The 24,427-nt window shown below is 28.7% G+C and overlaps 1 protein-coding gene across 3 annotated transcripts in view; it reads left to right on the top strand.

Annotated features, from left to right (window-relative positions):
* The window catches only part of LOC129971124 (mechanosensory protein 2-like), a 116,062-nt gene that overhangs the window by 11,053 nt on the left and 80,582 nt on the right, over nucleotides 1–24,427 (top strand). Inside the window, exon 2 of one of the 3 annotated variants that reach the window (XM_056084618.1) lies at nucleotides 3,483–3,575. In XM_056084618.1, coding sequence (XP_055940593.1) covers nucleotides 3,483–3,575 — 93 coding nt within the window. Of the gene's footprint in view, nucleotides 1–3,482; nucleotides 3,576–8,246; nucleotides 8,567–15,207; nucleotides 15,312–24,427 lie in introns of those variants that run through there. The other 2 variants (XM_056084616.1, XM_056084619.1) reach the window with 2 other exon arrangements.

Here is a 24,427-nt window from a genome sequence, read left to right as displayed (position 1 = left end):
AACGCCTCAGCTAAAATTACAACAATTCATCCTTTACTACTTCAACTGAGAGAGAAAATGAAGTATTTAAACATCCAGAAAGTAGATAGCATTTATAAAATATTCAATATGCAATTAAGGAAAATATGATTTTAGTTTATTATAATGAATAAATAATATATATTGTAGAGGAACCAGATTCTTTATAATTTCATTATGAGGTAGATGAAAATGATAAACGAGTTTCAAGAACAGTTATTTAATTATTTTCTAAGTTCCACATTTCACAAGACAAAACAAACACGAATACGAAAATACAGGACGCTCACTTAGAATACAATCTAACAATGACCCCCAAGAAGGATCGTGGGAATATACCTAGATGTTAATAAGGTAACGTAATTTATTATATCAAAAGAGAAAATAGTAGAGTTATGTAGCCGCTATAATATATATTATTCAAAATTTCATAAATATAAATTAAAGTGAGTTATTTAGCTTATAAATGTAATACAACATTTACATAATTTATGTAATAGTTTTAGTTTATGTGACCTGAAAACTAGCAACTTATTTCTTTATTTTATTACAAATAACTATCAAGAGACTATTTTATATGTAGCAGATGCTATATTAAAATTGCAACCCAAATTATACAAAATACTCTTCAATATTACTACGAAATTCTACATCATTACGAATAATGAAAAATATCGGAAAATCATGGATTACCAATATTGTGCTTCTAGTAATGGTTAAAAAAAATCTTACATCAGCTGAACGGAATACAAAGGCGTTCTGTTTAAAAAAAAAGCTTCTTTGTTGCTAGAAAGAACAATTTTTTGAAATCCAGAAGCAAGTGAGCTTTGCCAACACAATTGGTTTTTCTTGCAATTGCATTGCATTGCGAAATTGTCAACTCTCCCCTCCCACCCCGACTTGGCCGGAAGCCAGAACAATTTCATTATTTTCCAAGAGTGGTTTTGTTAAAAGTACATGTTGTAAGTGCGAAAAAACTTGTAACATATGCGTGTTAATGATCTTCCGCGTGAATAAATGCTAACAGTGCTGTTTCATACTTTGTTACTACAAGTTTGTTATTACCTCGTATGATAGATACTAGGGCAGAGAGAAAATAAGTATCTATACTTAAAGAAGAATGTGTATATGTGTGTGTCGGTCTCTATAGTGCAAACCTTTTATCTTAGAACCACAAAATTATGCACAAATATAAGTTAAAAATTGGAAGTGCGTGCAGCGAACCATTTTTTTTATTTCAATTCAAATTAATTAAAAAGTAAGCGAAATTGTTACATAATTATTTCGTGTAATCTTTCTTAATCTTTCGTATAATCTTTCAAAACTTTTACAGCAAAAACAAAATTTATATATTATTTACAATACAAAAATTATGATATATTGTTTTATTTTTTCATTTTTTTTCTGAATTTTGAAAAGGAAATTTAAATTAATAGTTTGCCTAATTATGAACGATTCATCTCATTCTGGAATTCAAACATCCATTCTTGCAATTCTGTTGTTGAATATTAAAGAAGAGAGATTTTGCTTCTTTTCAAGAGAAATAAGATTGCTTATTTGAGGGATATATCACGTAGTTATGGAACTCAAGGCACTTTACCTCTGTGCATTATCGTCAGTTAATCAATTGACGTATTTAGAACAGATTGATCTAAATGTTACACATATTATCATATTCTGAGAGAAAATGTAAATTCCATTAATATGGACGGACAGATGAATAGAATTCCATAATTCGTTTTCTAACACTTCTGTAGAAAGATTATTGATATCGGTACAGCAACCATCCATTAACATTAGATCCTCCCCTCTATTACATTTATTGAAAAATTTGTTTGGTAAACAAACACATATTCCCGAGTTTAGGCAGCTGCTTCAGAATTGATTGATTTTATTCATCATCCGGTAATGAAGAAATGCTGTTATTCTTTAGAGCAGTAAATCTTTTTAGTAAGAGGAACCTAATTATGAGGATGCGCCACTATTGGTCAGAGTGTACTGGCATGAAGATTTGCATTTTGAAATAATGGCAGAGGTCTCCCCTGAGCTTTCTCGCATATTTTATAATAAAGCATAAAATTGGGAGATTATTTTTCTTGCTTGGCGCGTTTTTGAGTTACCGTGTTCGCAACCAGACAGACATTATTCTAAAGACGCGTTTATCAGATGCAGAGAGATATTAGATATGATACACTTTATTTACGTTTTGTAGATAGCGTGTTCACTTGATTTCAGACAGCCATATTTCGTCTGAATACATTTCGTTCAAAATGTGATACAAATCTACATTAACCCTTTACCAAATTTCATGGGTTTAGCTCAGAGCAATTTTCTGACATTTTGGTCACAGAAGATAAACAGACATAAATTCATCTGTTCATCTGTTGGATTCAAAAACATCTAAAACGTGGAAATCCGTCAAAATTTCTTCAGTTAGAAATTTCTAACGATTACAATGTTGTTGTGACTTAGGGCACTCTACAAGCCCGCTGACAGATCTGTCAGCGATTAAAGCCGAGTGATCGTCTCTTGCTTTTACAGTTTTTACAAAATTTGACACTCAACTACAGTTGCAGTCATAAGATGACATATTTAATTTCATTGATTTAAGCTGCCGCGTTTATATGCATGCGAGAGTACAGATCGACTGATGGTCAATCGTTTGATGGGTTTGGAACAAAATTCGATAAGTATCGATATTTCAGATGCTAAATTTCATCTACATAACTCCATGTTTTATAGTTATCGAGTTCACTTATACTCGTGCAGCCAGATAGACAAACTTCCTGCAAATGAATTTAGTTCAAAATATGATATAAATCTACAAATTTGCTCGTAATTCAATATACCAAACTTCATATGTCTAGCTCAAGGCGTTTTTTTAAGTTATCTTTATCACATACAGACAGATAAAATGCTAAAATTATGTTTTGAGAGCTCAAGAAGGCCTAAAACGAGGTGATTCGTCAAAATCTCTTAATTTTTTTGACGGTTACAATGCGATACTTTCTCTATATTCCGTGTGTGGGGTGACTGGAGAACGTATAAATCTGTCGTGGTCACAAAATCCTCCATGTCAAGAGTAATACCACTGGATAAGGGGTGATCGTTCTCTGATTCAGGTCTAAATTACGATCTGTGAATGAAATGCATGAATGAAGTCCGCCCCGTAAAAAGGGTTGGGACGCGAGAGTAGCAAAGGCGTACTCTTGGCTCTAGTTGGCGCTACGGTAAAAACAAGAGACGCTCACTCGGCTTAAATCGCTGACAGATAACTGTTAGCGGGCTTGTAAAGTGCCATAAGTCTCAACACTCACACAGGTCTAAAACGAGGTGATTCGTCAAAATCTTTTCGAATTTTTAGACGGTTACAATGCGATACTTTCTCTATACTTCGTGTATGAGTAAGTAAAAAAATAGACTTGTTCTGCATTTGTAGAATAACAGATGTCTTTTCCTTTCAGATGACGAGGCGAAGGGTGAGAAAGAGTTGCTGCACAAGGGTGAAATGAATCACTACAAGCAAGATCTCCAGGACATCATTGGACTCGGAGATGGTAAGTCATTTATAAATGTCTTTTCACCGAATCTTCTTTAACCTGCTCTAGGTACCAATAAAATAATTTCTTCCATGCTCCCCAAAGATATATGCATACTTTATTTTTAATTTTTGATTTTAAATTGCAAATAAATAATGCTGTTGAGCCACTGTACAAGACAAGCAATTTTTTAAAATATTCTTACTGATATAGGGCATGTCAAACCAAGTATAGAGTTATTAAAGTGTAACATGTTATTGTTACAGATTATTGCTCGTTAGCGATTGATCAATTTTTATTTTCTTCCCATAAATTATTGCGAAATATATAACTCGTTAACTTTTAAATTCTTTTTATGCCGAGTTTTATCAGCTTAATTATTTAGCATTTTTTTTTTCTTTAAAGAAAAGTTGGTGCAGATATTTTAAAAAATAAAAATTTCGTTTGTCCAACAATGTCGCTTTTCCCTATCGATTGAAAAATGAACCTCTTTCTGTTTTCGTTTCATCTTTAATTACTTAGCATTTTTTTAAAAAAGAAGAGTTGTTTAAGATATTTTTCAAAAATAAACATTTTTTTTGCCCAATAACGTCGTTTCCCCCAATAGATTAAAAAATAAATATTTTTTATCTTTAATTACTTAGCATATTTTTTAGGAGAAAAGTTATTGCAGATGTTTTTCAAAAATAAACAATCTAATTTCACAACCAGGTCGCTTTCCCCCATGGGTTAACAAATGATCTTATATATATATATTTTCTGAAAATCGTTACCACATCTTTAGGTGAATATTGTATAATTTTTGCTAGTCTGTAGAGATTACATAGGAGCTACCTAAAATCATTTGATTAATTTGGATCACGCAATTAAACAGAGTTTAAAAATTAATTTAAAAACTCTAAAATATGCAAATTTTAATGTGCAAATTGGATATTTTCAGAAAAATTCTGCAGAAAAATATGGGAAATTAAAAAACAACAACATTTCAATCAACATTTTTTTTTTATCGTTGCGAGCAGCAGGGTTACTGTGAGCAGCAAATTCAAATTATAACTACCATTTATAACTTTTCCTTACACATGTAAATATGAATAAATCCACTGAAAATTTTCATGTTTTATTTCTGCTTTTGCTTAAAATTCATCAACTTAAAATATTGTGTCAAGAACAGTTAATACTCATACATGTGTCACGAGGGAAAACTATTCTGGATGTTTGTGAATTTTGGTTCATCAAAATTTGGAAATTTGTACTGATATCTTTTTTCGATAGCAGTAAATAATTTTAATATTTTCGAAACATAATTTTCAATTAATCTTTTAATTTTGATTCTACAAGAAAGAGTTATCCAGTAGTAAATTTGGGAGAAAATAGACCATAAAATTTTACAATAAACATAATAAATTATTAAAGACTGAGATGTTGAAAATAATATTAGTAGAAAAATTATACAGAAATAAAAAATGAGAAATAAAAAAAGAACAATATTTCAATCAACATTTTTTATAGAACAGCAGGTTTATTATGCGCAACAAAGTCAAATTATAACTGACACCTATAATTTTTCGTTATCATATAAGCATTAATAACGCCGCTGAAAATTTCCATGTTTCCTTCTTCCTTTTGCTTAAACCTTAATTCTTCTTTTTAGTTAAATTCTTTCTTTTCCCTTTAGCAACTTCGCCGTATTGTATCACACTCAATTATCATACATGCATTTGTCACGAGGTGAAACTGCTTCTCTTTGTCTAATGTGCCAGTGCTCCATATCTGCCAAAAAGACTTGAAGAATATTCCTTACTTTATGTCAAAAAGCCTTCAAGAATATTCTTTAATTTATACTTTATGCATAAAAGAATTCATTATTCTGAGTTATTTTCTATCATTTTAGCAAATATTCTTTAAATTATCCGTCTCCACCTAGTTTCGTTTTTCAAGTCCTGTTGGTTTTTTACTTTCTAATATTAGACGTATACCAAGAAAAAGAGTTGTTAAAATTTCTCGAAAGTGTTGCTAAAAATTTATCTGCTATTTGTCCACGTCTCAGAGTTCTCTGGGTTCGAAAATTATACTTTACACTTTGTCACTTTATGAACTATGGATCATCAAATTTTGGAAATTTGCGCCATTATCTGTTTCCGATAGCGGTAAATAATTTTGACATTTTCGAAACATTATTTTCAATTAATGTATTCATTTTGATTAAATTTTGATTTTGTTTGCAAGAGCTATCGAGTATTAAATTCGGAAAAAAAGTGAGAATAAAATTTAAAACAATCATAATAAATAATAAAGCATATTAAAGACTGAAATGTTGAAAATAATATTAGTTGAAATGAAATTAAAAAAAAAAATCCTTTTCTATTAAAGCGCTAAAAGGAAGAAAATAATTTTTATAAGAATTTGAAGAATGAAACACAAATCACAAAAATGTGAGATACTAAAGACAAACCTATAATTAAATTATACAAGAAATATTATGAGAAATAAGATGCAATGAAAATAATGTTTTATTACTGATTCATTAAAATACGAATTTCTAATAACATTTCTATTCTAATAGTGTCTTGTTCTTTCTCTATTCATATTTTGATTTTTATTCAGTAGATAAATAAAATGTGTTTTTTAAAATTCTATTTTTTAAATAATTATTTCATCGCTTATTTTCCATATTAAGCATTCAGGGTTAAATAAAGACTTTTTGGTGCACTTAAACAATGCAAATCTCGGGGCCTATTTTTACATTTCAAATTTTCAAAACTAAATATCTTTTGATCGATAATAATCTTTATGTATATAGGTCGCTGTAAGTAGAAACTTTTGACCAAATAAAAAGCAAAATTATTTAGTTACTTGCTGATCACTTTCTAAAAAGATGGTATCAATGCATCACGCATAAAAAAAGCAGAACTGAAATTTAAAAGTAATATTATTCAAAATAGTAAAAACAAATAATATAACTTTTCTTAACATAATTTAAATAATATTTAATAATAAAATCAAACATTTTTTTAAATTATAAAATATCAATATTTTTTAGAATTATAAATAACACAATATAAGACTTACAAATATTACTAAACTAGGAATGTTACCAGAGTAATGTTTCAAAGCTTTATTTAAACTGTGCTTGATTTCGATTTGAATATGTTCGATTTTTAAAAAAATTATGTAGCATCAAAAAGTTTTAGAATTATAAGTAAGATATAGATATGCACATAATATAAAACTTACATATAATAATTAGGAATGCAAGCAGAATAACGTTTAAAAGCTTTATTTATATTACGCTTGAGTTGGATTTGAATAAGTTCGATTGTAAGATCTTTATAATAAAATATAAGCACAAAATAAAATAACTTCCAAAATACCACACAAATCTCAATTAGGGCCTTAAAGTTATAAGACCGTAAGCAATTGTCTATTTAAAAATCTAACAATGTTTATATTACAGATAACTGGTATTTGAGATTCATATGATCCCAGTTTTTTCAAAAATATTCTAAAGTAGGACGTTTTAACTCTACCCCCCCCCCCTATAAGATCAGTTTAAATTAGTTCAAAACCGCTTGTAAAAATTATTATTTTCCCTTTATTATTATTATTCCTGAAAATTATTTATCTTTTGGAATGCTCCTGTGCGCCAGTTTGGCTCCACTGGCGCGTCGACCCCAATCTCCAGGGAAACAATAGCTATTCGAAAAAGAATATATAGTTGTTTTTTTTCATGTCCCCTCCCTCATGCCACCTAAGAACAAAAGAGGTCTCCCCAAAATACCCCACGAAAACGCAGCAGAAATAGTCGGTCACAGACGTCACCCGGAAGGCTAGAAAGAAAGAAACACAAATAACGCCTAACTGTTAAAACTTGAGGTTTGCAGGAGAGACAAAAATCTCAAGAGAGGGAAGGATGCCAAGGTGTGACAAGGCTCGGCGGTCTGGAGTCACTTTTTGCTTTGTGAGTGAGTGTGTGTGTGTGTTCTGCTCTTCCAAAAGATCAAGCAGGTGTCTCTCCCCCCTTTCCTCCATTAATATTGAGCAATATGTTGTATAAGTTGGATGATTAGATCTGCCGCTAATGTGTGATCGCTGAAAAGACAATGTTGACAAGCCATCCATTGTTGAGTGCTGTGCTTAAGTGATCAGTGTTGGACGTGTTTAATCTTTGCAACTGTTGATATTGTGTTTGTGTAAACGAATATTGATGTGTGAATCGGCCATTAAAGTATAAACTGCCAAAAAGATCCTGTGATGTTTTAGCTGTTAGAATGATTGCTTGATTTTAAGGGCCAACTCCCAAAAAGCAAAGCAGTATTTAATCTTTTAAGTACTGAAAGATAATGTGTATGCGTTTGTATTATTTTTAAGTGCTTAGTCGAAGATTGCTTATTTTCAAGCTAAAAACTCTAGTTTTGTTGATAAACGATTTGTAGAATTTGGAAAAAAATCTATTATTCTGAATACGAAAAAGGGAAAAATCCAAAGCAGAATTAGTCAATTCAACATTTCAAATCATCAAAAGATATGTTTTTATTTGTATTAAAAACATACGATTAATTGTCTCAAGAAAGCCTGAAAACTAACTTTTCACTTTTTGAATAGTCAAAAATTATTTTCAAAATTACATCTGTTAACTTTATTTTGTGGCAGATTTTCTTTTGGTTAGACATCAATTTTTTTGTTGTTTTGCTCTTTGATGCCTTTTTTAAATTTTTCTTTCTTTGAAATATATTGAATACTTTGTTTTCTTTTCATCGAAAAAAGTTGTTTTTAATAAATTGCAATAAGATATTTCAAATTCTTAAGTGACTTAACTTTAAAAAATATTGCATTCAAACACCTGTAAGCTTGAAAGATGCAATTAGATCCAGTTCGAGAAGTGAAGGGTGGAGAGGCCATCATGGCTCCGGGCATTTCAGGGGTGCCGTTGCTGGGAGATCCCCCTGGGATCTACATCACTCCTGCTTCCCAGTACAGGCAGTGGAACACAGGATATAATGTAGATTACTGTGAGTAGAACGAACATTGATTATTCTTATTTTGTTTCAGGTTTTTAAAAATTAAACTTTCTAAATCAAATTTTTAACTTTAAAATCTTCAAAATAAATGGATAAAACTATTTTGACCTTTCACAAGAAATATTCGCTATTTGTTTTGTTTTAAATAAAGTTAAGATCATAAAAATAATTATTAATATTTGCACAGAATAAAATAATGGGTTCTTTTATCCAGATCGAATGGATTTGTTATAACTTTATTATAACATGGCGAATATAATAATTTAGGTTGCACGTTATAGTATTGAAGGTTAACGCCTCTTTTATTTCTATAAACGTAATGAATTCTAAAATTAAATGGGCATGTTTATGAATTAATTAAATGTGCCAACAAAAATTATGCAACAGCAACCAGCAACCTTTGCATTTAATTTCCGTATTACATGAAACTATTACAAGCATTTTATATCATTAATATATAAAGAAAAATTAACGACATTCTTTTTGTAAATCTCTGTGTGCAATTATTAATCAAATTTTTATCTGATATGAGAGTAAAATTTATGATTTATAAGAGATGTCATTTTTTTAAAAAAATTCTTTATCAGTAAAGTAAGAAGAAAAAATATTTTTTAAATAAAAAATCTGGAAATGGAAACAAAAATAGGAAAAATTTCAGGCGCAGATATGAAAATTTTAAGTAAATTAAAACCACAATTTAAATTCTATTATGTTTAAATTTTGAGATTTTTTTTTGTTTCTTTAACGTTTATTGTGAATTAAAAGCCTTGTCCTATTATTCACTGTAGATTACAACTTTTATTAAAAAAAAATAGATTTTTATTTTGCCCTTCATAATTTTAATAAAAAAATTGTTTTTCATATAATGTATTGATAAAAATATTTTTATAAATATATTTTTTAAAATTATTTTCTAGTGTTTAATTTTTTTTTCTGAAATTTGTTGCGGTTTCAAGAAATATATGTGAAACGCCTAATGGTTTTCAAGGAATCGGAAATTATTATGGAATTCGGAAATTCTTCTATTTCAAGGACACTATTATAGAAAATCGGATGTGATTCTATAAATTTTCATCCATATTCTATTGAGTCGTAAAAATGCTCATGGTGAAGAAAGTTAACTACCCAAATTCTAGACAGTTAAATTAGTAAATATCTATATGTTTAGTATTCTGTTAGGATACAAAATATTCTAACTCACTTAGTAAAATTTATACTCTGAAAATACTTTTTAATTCTTTCATTTTTATTATATACAAAATATTTTAATTTGATTATTTTTTATCAAAATAATAGAGACCAAAATAGAATTATAAAAGTATACGATTTTGCTATAAATTTTCTAGTTAAAACGAAATTTCAGTAACAATTGTATTTGAACTTTTAATGAAGTTCCTTTTTATGGTTACTTTGTGTTTTAATTTCTTGATAATTTTGTCCGATTTCCGATAAAAAAATTATTTCTAACTTTTTACTACTCTAATAAAACATTAAATTTATTTGAACTTTAAACTTTTTTATTTTTAATATTTCCTATTTCTAATATGTATAGTTCACAACTCATTAATTAATTTGTAAGGGGAACCATTTCTGTCACTTTTTATTAATTAATTACTAAGAATTCTAAAATTATTAAAATATTCTCTTATTAGGACTGTAAAAAAATTTAACTGTAAAAAATTTTAGAATTATATACTTGAGCAATTGAGTGGAAAATTGATTACGAAATTCCACAAACATAAAATATAGAAGCGTTTAAAAACAAATAATGTTATCAAGAATATATGAAACATATTTCTTTTTCATAGTTTTGTTTTAGAGACACAAATTTTACACATGTTATGGATATATTAGTTAGTCTTCATGGGCGAAACATTCTTACGTTGGTTTAGTATGAAATTTGGAAGAGCTTTCGCACATTTAAGTGTTGCCAGCAGCTTTTGACCATGATCAAAATTTATAAGAATAATTGTTTCAAATTAAACTTCTCTAAATTTGCAAACGAAATAAAACAAGAAACAATTAACTATAAACCATAATTATACAATCATAAAAAAAAACGATTTATCATTATCTTATAAATTAGTCCTAAATATTTTTCAAAGTAATAATACATTTAAAAAATTAATTTTAACCGCCCATTATCGACATTTTTTTCTGCTTGCATTTAAAATAAAAGTTCTTTAATTTTTAATATTTTTTTGCTGTACAAATATCAAAAGGATACCTATAATGCTTTTCTATTGCACAATTGCCGATTAAATCCCTTAAAAAAGGTGCAATTAATTTGGGATGAAAAATCTGTGATTGTGATCTTTGTAACAATTTATCTATATTGTTTCAATCAGAAATGGAATTATATGTGTTGTAAGCTTAAAGTATGCATGTAACCTCATGTCGCCATAGCAGCGCCATTGGAGTGCTACGGATTTATTTCGTGGAACTCTTCTCATTATCCATCATTCCATCCATATTTCAGCATTTACGTACAATTCAATCATTCATGATTTTTTTTTATGTAACATCAATTTGAATTGTCATTGAATATAACTATTATTAACACCGTCTAGTGGAAACGATATAAATTAAACTTATTAATTTAAAAAAATTGGAATACTTACTCCAATTAATTCATCACATTCATTTCTCGAATGCAAGTAAATAATTTTAAAGCATATAAAAATGATTGTCAGAAATCCACAAGAAACTATAAACACTGTCTTACATATATTATATTTTATATCTAATTATACATTATTTAACCATATTTTATTTGAAAGGAAATAAAAAAAATTAAAAATATTCACCAGAGAAAGTTTAGGCCAAATTTTTGTTTTACAGTTTATTTGAAATATCGATTCTTAGCATATTACGATATTCTACTTTATCAATTTCGGGTCATCAAATAACAAAAACGTTATCCATGATGAGTTTAAAATCTTAAGTGCACCTCAATATTTCTTAAATATAATTATCGTGTAGAAATCAAAATTTTGAAAAAGAATTTTTTTTAATGAATTTTTAAATTATTAACAACCACTTCAGATTTCATTTTTTAATAGATAAAAAATTATTTGCAATCTAAGTCATAATTTAAAATTAAAAGATTAGGATAATGACATTTTAGAATAAAATTTTTGTTGAAAGTTTTTCAAAGTTAAATCTGAAGTTATTTTCTAAATAAATCTAAAGTTAAAATTAACATTCTGGAAAATATAAGGAATTCTTTATCATATAACTTATGATCCTTTATAGTTACAATCAATGTTTTTAACTGTGTTTATTAGGGAGGAATACATGAATGAATATTCTAAATGAATATTCTTTTTTATATAAGTTGCTATATTTTAAATAAATAATAAAAATAGATGAATTATATTTTCTCAATAAAATAGCTTTTTATTTATTTCATATTTTCTTAATCTGGTTGGTCAAAAATTTTGTCTTTCCTGGCTTTTTAACTGTTTAACTAAATTATTAAGGAAAGTATTTATTTAAAAAATCATTTTTTTATTTGATAAATTTGAAAAGTATGAATTTAATGAATCATACTACAATAAATTTCTGCACGTGCGAATTAAAAAAAAATCTATATAAAACAAAATAAATGCTCCGAACTGAACTACTTCGGAGTATTGTTTAAATGAAATAATTTTTTATTATTATTTTAACATTTGAGAAAGCATGCGACTGAATGATTTAAATTCTGTGGAAATTATCTTAATATTGAGTGAGTATTAAAATCGAGTAAAAATCATTTTTTTTATGTTTTAAAATCATGAAAAAATAATTTTTGTGGGATAATATTTTTGGTAAATATAGCTGGTAAACGTAAAAAAAAATCGCTCAATTTTGAATTAATTGATACTTTAATTAACTTTTAAACTTAAAAAAATTTTCGGTGATTTCCATCTATTTTTGAAAAATACATACACCAAATCTCATCAAAATGTACATCAACAAACATGCATCTATTTATATAGACTTAATGCCTTTAACTACCAGTTGGTTCATTGAGAATATTGATAGCAGTTAATTCCAATTAAATCGTTTAGATATATTTTCATGTTTATGATTCTGTCGATCTGTGTTATTTTAACTGTTTTGTTTACGTTATCTGCATTTCGTATAGGAGCCTTTGAAATAGAGGCCAATCCCATGACATCATAGCACTATTAACAGTACAATTCATCTGTATTCTGTGTTTCGCGGTATTGTAACTCAATTTTTTAAAATTCATTTTATAAATTATACAGATATAAAACAAAACCCTTTTTCCTTTAGCTTTTAATAATGAAAGCAAGTCATTCAATTAAATATTTGATGAAACAATAAAAATTGATGAAACAAAAAAAAAAGTGAATTTCACATCATCTATGTAATGTATTATCAGAAATCAGGCAAAAAAAATTTTAAGCTGATAACATTTAGGAAAAAATTTGCATGATTTTTAAAGTTTATCACTGAAAAGACAGTTTTTAAAATTTTGAAACAGTATAAAACCAACTTTTGTGCTGTAATAATTTCGGAAGTAATGAAAAATTCAGCCTTATTTTTTTAAATAATTAAAATACTAATGGAAACTTTTAAAAAATCGCCGATTGGAGCACATTTCCATACTCCAAGTTATGTAAGTGCCAAATGTGGTAGCTCTATGTTAAGGTCAGGTAGTAGGCCTGTAGAGCAATACACTTATACATATTCATGTCTATTAATATTAGAGACATGTACTTTACCAACAATTAACTTTCTAAAACTAAACCACTTCCGTTTAAGAGGGGCGATGCTTTGATACGTTTAACCAGTTGTATAGAACAAGAAAATATTAAGCCTTTAAAAATTCGACGTCGAAACTTGGCAAAGTCTCGGATTAAGCGAATGATGCCACTTCAAAATGGATCACCAATGGCAGGAACATGTCGGAATTGGCATGATACGGACTGGAGGAATTGGATAGCCAACTCATTCTAAATTTCATCGCGCCCTTTAAAAATGGACTTCACTGAAAACAGACGAAGAGAAAGAATCTTGCAATACATGGAGGAAAGGGGTTGCGTAATGCTTTAATAAAGCATTCACGTTGATGGCAAGGTGGCATTATCTCTTAATTGCCAAGGCGTCGAGTGATCTTGAATGATCAGTGTTATTTGTGCTTGAGACCTAAGAAAGCCTTTTTGGAATTATATTTATTTTTCAATCTGTACGTTTGCGAAACTTATAACTGGAAAACATGAAGAGTAAAATTCAAATTAGAAAACTAATCAAGATTTAATTTAGATTAGGAAAATCATTACACACACATATATAGTCCTTTAGCGCCTTACCTACTTTGGTGCCAGTGATAGAGGCCAGATTCTAAAAATACTCTTTCAGTTCCAGAAATATGTACATTTAGCATTTTTATTGAATCGTTCGTGCCATCCTTGGCGAATTATTGGGCAATTAATAGCATCAAATTAATAGAATTTGTGTTTCAGACACGTTTTTCTCAATTGAATGAAACAAAAATTTGACACAAAATTGCACTTGCAGTCACATAGTGTCATATCATGCTTGATATATTTAAGTTATTGCATTTTTGAATTATCACGTTTATTTGTTTGTGAAAGAACAGACAGACAGTCAGTCAGCCCGTACTCGGATTTGGAACAAAATTTGATAGCTATCTATACTATAGATATTAAATCCATATACAGAATTTTATATATCTAGCTCTCTTCCTTCTGTGGTTATTGGTTATCATATTAAATCATATTCCAACAGCCGGACAGACGGACTTCCTCCGAAATGATTTTACCCAAAATTTGATAGAAACCTACAAATTTGGTGCAAAGACGGTATACCAAATTTCATTTATCTAGCTCTAAACATTTTTTTAGTTATTTTTGTCACAGCCAGACGGACATTTTCCAAAAATGTGTTTTTCGAACTTAGGATGGTCTAAAACAAGGAGATTTGTCAAAATTTCGAGTTTGAATATTTTGACGATTATTTTACTTTCTCTCTACTACATATACGACAAAGCGAAAAAAAAAAGGAATTACATTAATTATCTTAAAATTTTAAACCGCTTATAGATCTTAGAAGGATGTTCTGATTTACTTTTACTGAATCAAGGCAAGTAATACTCAACTGGTATTCAACAACTAGCATTCAATATGCTTTTCATTCAAACCATTAATACTCAAAACTGTTCACATTTTTTTTCGATATTACCCGTATAATTAATGTTTGGATGATATTCTAAAATAATATTTGAGAAAGATAATGTCTAAATTTTAAACATCCGAAATTTAAGGAAGTAGTAAAATTCGATATTTTGATTATAACTTGCCCAAATAAGACATTTATGTATACAAGTTTTAAGAACTAGATGAATTGCTAATGAATATTAAAAAGAAAGAGATGGGGCATCGAATTTCGCATAATAAAAGTCCATTGGCGCCTCCCAAAACATTTGTTAGGAGCTTTTTGCAATGACGTTTAAAAAACAAACATACCAAAAAGAAAAAAAAAAGAAAAAAGAAAGGATGCTAGAGGGAGGGGTAGAGGCAGGAAGGAAGGGTGATAAGTGGTGTTGAGGAGTTTACGGGGCGGAAGGAGGGTAGAGTGACGAAATCCATCTCCGAGTTGTTTATGTGGGCAGAGTCCAGAGGTTAGCTCACAAATCGTTTGGCAAGAATGGAGGAGGCAGCGAACGATTCCCGGCCGAAGCAGACTGGATACGATCTGGGATGTAAGAGCCCCTTCTTTTTCTTTTTGTTCTTTTATTTTTGAGGTGGGATGGTTGGAGTACAAGATACCTGCTTTTATTAGATCTGGCAGGTGTTATGTATAAAAGGTTGTTCTAGAACACGAATAAAAAAGAATGATTATTTGCATATCAAGAGATGAATTTATTTGAAGATGTGTTTATTTGACGGTTATGAATTGCACCGTATGCCTGCAGATATTTTGTTATTAATTGTTATTAAATTTGTTACTAAATTTATAAAATTGATAATTTTGATTAATTTTGAAACTTGATAATTTCGTCTTAAAATGAATATTAATAAACAGATGCATTTAATTTCATGTTTTAAATTTTAAAATATTTGTAATAGTATGTGCGATGAAAATATTCAAACAGCAGTAACAGTCATTATCAAAATTTATAATTCTTTTCATTTATTGCTTTATTAAAATATTATAACCCCAGAAATTTTTTTTATTTTTTATTTTGAAACTTTAAAAAACGAGTATTTTATATTTGAATACTTTTGCTATAATTTTGCTTTAAATATTTCTTCTATATGATAATTTTAAATTTGTATGCTATTAATTTACATGAAGTAGATGTAATAATTTTAAATTATTATGATTTTTTAAAGCTTAATAGTAAAATTCTTTGGAAATTAATATATTTATATGATTATTTTCTATGTTTCATAAATTACAACACTAATATATATATAATTGTAAAAAATTCAGTTGACTATAAAATAATTAATTGAATTTCTTTGCTTGTGTAGTATCATAGGCAAATATATTATGATGTAATTTCAGTAGAATAAAAAAAAATTGTGTACCAAGTGGACTATGGATACATTTCATGTGAAATTAAAGATAATAAAAATGAAATTATTATAAACAAATTCTATATGATTATATCACTTTGATTCTCGATACAGTGTCTTATTTTTATGCCAAATTTTAGACACTTGTATGATATTTTTAGAATACTTAATTCGGGCCTGAAGAGGCTTATCATACAGTCTATATGTATACGATAATTTAAAAATTCCAAGTACCAGAAATCTCATCTGATGATTTAAAAATTCTAAAAAGTGAAATCTGAGATTAAACGGCGACTATTGAATCGAAATTGCGCCTAAAGTTTTCATGAGTCAAGCAACATAGAAAAATAATCAACAGTAATCCTTTCTCTCAGTACCATATTTCCTCTATAAAAAACTGTCATATACACACATATATATATATTTTAAAAGTATATCTATATAAGGCTGTTTTTTTCGGGTGAAGTCGATGAATGTAAAACTCATAGAATTAGGCAATTGGGTACACTGAAATATAAATACTAAATCTAGAATCTAAAATATAAATAATCAAATTTTGAACAAAATCCTGTCAAATATTTGACAGTCTGTCTGTCTGTAATTTCTCATGCGTGTAAACGCAATAACTCATGCACGCAAAGACGCATCAATGGAATTCGGCAAATTATCTTGTGACTACAACTGTAGATTTGTATCAAATTTTGGTTCAGTTGGGCGGTAAAAGGGCGTCTAAAATACATATTTTCTGTATAGATTTAGAAAAATGATAGATTCGTGCTACACATCTATATTTCGTAACTATTGTTCCCAATACCGTTATCGTTATGCGCCTTCGTTATCGAAGTATGCGAAGTCTTCCTTACCCAAAGTCCACAAGCTATACTATCAAAAATATTTAATGAATTATTTAGCAACAAGCTAAACAAAAAAAATAATCTACACTTTTCTGATTAAAACTAACCTAAATATAAAACTTTAAATATCTAATGTAAATATAAAGCTTTTCATTGTACTTTATTGGATATTTCCTGAAAGCGGCCGTTGATTAGTCTAAAATAATGAAATTTAAAATTTCATGACTCGATCCATTTTAAACACTAAATGATTAATTTAAAAATAATATTAGTTTGTCCTACAATCTCACTTAAAATCACAAATAGGTCTAGATGTCCAGATGCTGTATAAAAATTTAAACTCAGTAATTTTATGTTCCGAATTCCGTTTGTTTGCTCAAACAACATAAAGTATAATACAGGGTGGTTATAATTAAACATCCTCTATAAACTGCATCATACAACGCAAACGGGTGAACGGACATTTGGAATATAGACTGTACACGAGATACGCTCAAAAAATTTTGAAAAAAAAAAAATCCAAAATCTTCACCAGAGGGCGCCATTTTGAAAAACATTAATTTAAACACAATAAACAACCAAAATGGAATACAGAAACTATATTAACATTTATTGACTCGTTTCTGATCACCCTGTCATCGAAAGTAAATCTCATTAAGTAAAGGTAAGGAAAAAATAACAATACGTGGTTTGAAAAAAAAATCAGTTCGATTTGCAAAAACAAGAACAGGTTAGGACGGAATTGCATAAGAGGAGCAGTTATCAATCGTATCCAGGATGATGTACGGAAAGATGCTCCTTGTGACCATCCTCATTCAGCTGTAAAATTTCAAGTCGATGGACAATGTGTTCAACAGCAGATCGTAACAGATCAGTTGCGATGCACATGATGCGTTATGGAGTTTTTTTTAAGTCATTCAATGATGAAACACCGTCGCAACAGGATACCGTCATCATTACAGCCGGAAAAATCGATATCAAACATGATAACGACTGCAAACTTTTCTTACCCTAACCTGTTTTGCATAATGCTTCCTCTTCTTCGCAAGAATACAAATCTCGACATTTTTTCCTAGAATTGACAGCTGTTCCCGAATGTATATCTTATTACTCTATAATTCGTGTTCTGGATTGTTAATATTGTTTCTGCATTCCGTTTTCGGCGTTTATTGTGTTAAATTTAATGTTTTTTCCGGAAAAGGTGCCATCTGGTGGACATTTTGGAACTATTTTTTTTTAATTCCGTGAGCGCATCTCGTGCATAGCCTATATACCAAATTTCGCTGCAATCCCTTCATCCGTTTGAGTTGTAGGATGCTGTTTATAATTATAACCACCCTGTACTTCACATCCTTTAGAACATTTTCCCAATATGAAATTTTCGCCTATCTTGCTTTAGACATTCGACCACGCTCAGAATGCATACTTTGCTTATTCAACTTTTATAAATATTTACATTAAAGACAGTTTAAGTAATGATAATGCTTTTAAGGAATGTTATTATAATGGAACTATCATCTGAAATAAAACAAATGTAAACTAATTCAAAGTTCAGGAAATTCGAAGTGTCTGTAAAAGTCGAAATTTTTATCTGTCATCGATGGAATGTTATTTCTTTCTTCATATTGTTTTTTTTTTTTTCAGAATCAAAGTCTAAGAATTTGAATAATGATAATCGTTTTCATCTTGTTTCGAATCCTGCAACTAGATTATAAAAGAGATACCGTGGAATTTAATTTATTTTAAACTGCCTTGTTCTCAATAAAAATTAAATTTATCTGAAAAAAAAATCGGAATAAAAAATTTTTTAGATGAAAGATAGCTATGAATATTTATTTAATATACTTATAAGTTTTATTATATAGACCAGCGGTTCTTAACCTATGGGTCGCGACCCAAAATTGGGTCGTGAAGCATATTTCTTGGGTCGCGCTGAGTCGAACCAAAAAAGTTAGTAATACACCAAATTTCAGACATTTTAGAAATGACGACTTGAATAAATATCAACAATCGAAAATGAATGTGATTAACAAGATCAAAAAATATCAGCAAGCGAGAGCAAAAAAAGTACGTGTGATGATAATAACTGTGAGAACTAAATGGAGCAAAGCGCAGACTCAGTAAGCTCTCTGTCAAAAACACGTTTCTAAATTGTAATTGTAAAGAATTATAAAAAAATTGTAATCACCCTAATAATGGCAAAACGTGAATACAAGGAAGCATTTTTAGAATTAGGTTTTACTTGCATTTATGATCGAGGAGTGAACAAGCCGCAATGCGTGCTGTGCAGTGAAATATTAAGTAATGAATCGATGAAACCGAACAAACTTAAAAGACATTTTGATGCAAAACATAAAAATTTTTCCTTTGAGGGAAAAGATCGTACTTTTTTCGAAAGAAAAGAAGCCCATTTAAAAAGACAGCGTTTGGATGCACCAAGTAGTAGTGGTTTTATAAATTCTGCCAAACAAGCTACACTTGCTTCTTTTCATGTGGCTTAGCATTGCAAGACAAAAGAAACCCCATAATATTGCTGCAAAATTTATAAAACCTGCTGCCATTGACATGCCACGTATCATGTGCGGAGATGAAAGTTCAAAGAAATTACAAAAGATACCATTATCAAATGATACAATTCGTTTACGAATTAATGATATGTCATTTGATATTAAGAATCAACTTATTTCTGCTATAAAAATTGCTGGTTTATTTAGTACTCAACTGGATGAAACGACAGATGTAAGTAAAGATGCTCAACTCATGGTTTATGTGCAGTATCCAGGTTTAAATGTCAATGTTTAAACGTAAATAAGTTAAAATGTCAATTATTTTCAAAAAGTTATAAATATATTTTAATTTGGTCAATAAAAATTATTAAAAACACTTGATTATTAATTAAATTTTCCTTGGATCGAAGAGTACTTTTATTTATCTTTATTATTAAAAAATAAATAAAAAATTTGTAAGTTAAAAAAAATCATCATCGTAGGATTGAAGATTTTTTAAAAATACGATCTAAAATAAAGCAATGAAAAAATTTTGACTTTTTCTCAAATATTTCTCAAATTTCAGTCGCGGCTTAAAAAGGTTAAGAACCGCTGATATAGACCATCAAATATAAGTAATATTTTTTTAAAAATAAAGTGATAATAATGAGAAACGTTTCTTTATGATTTTTGTAATAATAATTTCAATAAATAACGAATTCAAAAAACAAAAATTATTCAGCATTTTGAAACCGACACATACTTGATGAAACTTCAAAACAAATAGTACAATTCATCAGTTAGAGTCTAAATTGAAAGTTTTTAAAAAGCCGTATATTTTGATTGCATTATATAGCATCGTATTCTGGGCGGAATTACAGATATTAAAAATTTATTTACTTACGATTGTTGAAGACACAAATTACAAACTTGTTCATTTACTAAAAATAATTCTGATTAAAGACCTTTTTTTTACTTATTTTTTTTTAGTTTTTATAGCTGATTCCGTATTAATCAAAATAAGTACATAATTACATATAACAGGTGGTAGATATACTTAATATTTTTTAAAGGAAAATTCAAGCAACTAGAATAAAAATTCGAACTTAAAATGTTTGAATTGGCCAAATTCTAAAGCAACTTTATATTGCGCTCTTTTGAAAAATTAAATCTTTAAGAACGGCATACATTTTTGAAATTTATAAATACTCATTAAGATAAAACTTTATATAGTCAAAGTGGTATTTAAAACGTCATTATCCACTAAAGCCAATTCTCATTGTAAAACAAATGAGCACTATTTTCTCTTATTTAATAATACAATATTCTCAATAATTAGATATTTTAATCACTCTCAATAATTAACCTAAATATGAATAAAAGGGACATTCTATAGTTTCTCATATAAAAAGTATGTAAAGAGGAAGTATTATAATCGTCAAAAAATTCAATGGATTACTTGATAACAAATATTTAATAAAATATTTATATAATAAAAAAGCGAAATTAACTATAGCGATTCTTCTTTTGATAAATGGTTAGTTTTTAAAACAAAATTTGGAAAATTTTGTTTTAAAAACTAACTTTAAAAACTAACTACCATCGATTCGATATTTTATTTTTACTTCCTCTTTTATCTTTTTACTTTATTTTCATCTACAATTTTTAGAATTATATTTAAAAAAATAAATTTCGCAGTAGTTTTTTCATTTCCTTGTGTACGAAGTATACAAAGAAAAAGTACTAAAATTTTTCAAAAAATTCGGACTTGACATTTTGATAAATCTCAAGTTTTATATCTCTTTGAGTCTAAAAAACAATTTTTTTGGAATTATGTCTGTCTGTAGGTGGATATGATAATTCAAAAATAATTTAAGCTGGATAAATTATGTTTAGTTTGTTAGTTTTTATAACAAATTTCTAGATTTCGATTAAATTTCGATCAAAATCCATCAAGAAGATTTCTGCGTATCTGAATATAAGTTAAAACAATAATTACAAAATGAAGAGAGCTAGATGGGTAAAATTTGGTACACAGATTCAACATCTAAAGTGCAGATATCTATAAAATCTCTAAATCTGTCATTGTGCTTTCACATTTTGCATCCATGCAAATGCGGTAACTCAAACACAATCAGGGGAGTGAAGGGATAAAAATTCTTAATGTTTGAACATTCTTTTAAAAATACCTAAGATTCCCTTTCCTACACGTGTCAAAGAAATTCCTACCAAAATCTTGTAGTAAAATCATTGAAGGGGAAAAATTTGGTCTCTTCTGCTCTTCTGTTTTGCTATAGGCAGCCCGTTTATTTCTTATCATTTATTCTTTGTACGTAATAAAATAAATCGATATTTTAAAATTTCAAAAGTTTCTTCTATTCGGCCAGGTATCTGCTCAAATATGTTTATATATGAATGTTGATAGACTCTTTGGGAATTATCGTTTGTCAACGGCTTGCGGTTAATAGTACATTTTTTAGAGAATATGAGAGAAAGTTTTTAGGACAATACTCTTGTTTTGATAGTTGATTTTCTAACCGACTAGCAACAATAAATTCCGCTGAACTTCGTATTTAGTGACCTGAAAAAGCAGAATTTCCCAATGGGGAGCAAACATCAATTTTACCTCAAAGAAGTTAGCAAAAAGTTAAAGAACGAATCACTTTTCATTATTTTTATTGCCTCACTCTAGTTGGAACACTATGAGCACGAAAGCGTTGCCTAAAAATATTCATCTGTAAATCTTTCTTCTCTGTTTACTTCTGCAGCTCTCTACCCTTACACGCAAGAATAAATTTACACGCTATTTTTCTTTTTGTTTTATGGCAACACGGCAACGGAGCAGCAACAAACCTGGCGAAACTGAATGAAAAAAAAATCTTCACATTGGATTAAATTAGGGGTTATAGAGTGACAAATACTATAATTTATTCTATATTGTGCAGTGATACTTTTGGTTTTACTTAATTTTTGCATTTTAAATTAATCTTGAATAAGTTAATTATTAGTAAGAAAAATTAATAATAAAATTTTTGACTTTCTAATCTAATTCTTTATTGTTCTATCTCTAATTTAACTATCAATTTCTACTTTGAATTTTTTTTTCTCTTTTAGATATTATTCAGAAATAATTTTTCTTTTTCTTTTAATTAAATTCTAAAACACAGAAATACTTTTCTTCCATTCATTTACGACTGTTTTTTTTTCTATTTCGTGAGGATTACACCTAATGTAAGGCAACAGTTAAGGTCTTCATTTAAATCGCGATTTCTGTTTGAGCTTCTTTAAATACAGTAATAATATTAATTAAATCTTATTACAAATTGAAATGCATTAATATTATTTATTACTATTCCCATGAGTAAGGGGTTGTCGAAGCTGTTGAATTCAAGGGCTCTTAGATTCCTAACGTTGCAGTTATTAGAAAAAAAAGCGGCATTACAAGTAAAGTTACTTGTTAAATTTAAATGTTCCCTTTAATTAAAAAATTAAATATTATTAATTTTATTACTTTTTTCTATCTGAAACAGAAAATAATGTAGATGAACTCGAAATTTCGAAGAATCTCCATATTTCAGATCTGCCTGAGTTCCAAAAACACATTTTTCAATTATGTTTATTTGTCTGTGAACATGACTATTCAGAAATGCTTTGAGCTAGACAGATGAAATTTGATTGGAGTCTTTATCCAAATTCTTAGATATCTATCAATTTTTTTTCAAAACATTCCATTCAGAGGAAGTCTGTCCGAGTATAAGCAAACACAATAAATAAAAGCATAGAGCTGTATAGATAAAATTTAGCTGGCAGGCGTAACATCTGAAGTGCAGATACATAACAAATTTGGAATTAAATCTGACGAAGGATTGTCCTCGGTCTGTAATTCTGCATGCATATTAAAAAAATTAACTCAAAAAATGCTGTGATTTAAATTTGTGATTCTCTAACTACAATTGTAGATCCATGACAAATTTTGGTTTCAATGAATCTGAAAAACGGCATCCAAAACACATATTCTATTTTCTAATACTTATGTATTAACCGCATATCTGCAATTTAGCCCTAAAAAAGTGGCTAAAGATCGCATGCTAGTTGCAATAAAAATGCTAGATTCACGTATAAGATCAATCTTTAATATTTATTGTTAGCTAGTGACATGCAATTGTTATTAAAGCACCGATTTTCTTTACTTGTAACCGTTGGGCGCCAAAAACTATTCCGGCTAGGGAAAAAAAAAACTCTTAAGGAAAGAATATTAAATGATTTAAATCTTTTTAATGAAACATCAAAGGACATAACACACGAAAAACAATAATAGGACACACAATGAATACAAACATTTAAGGAAAAGTACAATTCTCGAGGTTAAACATCATGCCTAATCTATGACTCCAGAGCACAGGCTGAATTTTTATCGAGAGGCCGCTGACAAACCAGAAAAGATGTCCGGTTACATACTTTATTATAATGCAAACAATCCTCGTGGGGAATTGTGAAAATGAGCACCCATAGCGTTCACGGCCTTGCCCAAGAGCCCCCAATTTTAAAACCCACTTCAAGAAAAGAAAATTAACCAAGAGGAGAGAAAAAGATGTTTCTAGAGACTATTTGGACTCATTTGATAGTTCAAATGGCCATAGAAAAAAAAATAAAACAAAAGGAAGAGGGGGGATAACTTCTTATTACTTCACGTTTTAATTTAGCCTATTCAGATTCTCTCAGATACCACATTGGTGTCATAGGACATCAAGTAAATTGCTGATAAATTTTCTTGGTCTTCTTTTTCTTAGAATATTTTGCTCCACATACTAAGAAAAAACATTCTTAATGTTTCGCATAACTTTCAAACATAATATAACTATCTCTTTAAGGACTTCGTTATCATAAGTGCGTAGTTTTTTAAATTATCATTTCAATAGATTTTTTTTATGAGAATCATTGTTACCTAAGTGTCTG

Source organism: Argiope bruennichi, chromosome 6, assembly GCF_947563725.1.
Source record: "Argiope bruennichi chromosome 6, qqArgBrue1.1, whole genome shotgun sequence".
Classification (NCBI taxonomy): Eukaryota; Metazoa; Arthropoda; class Arachnida; order Araneae; family Araneidae; genus Argiope; species Argiope bruennichi.
Note: the sequence above shows the minus strand (reverse complement) of the source record. Positions and strands in the feature narration are given on the sequence as shown.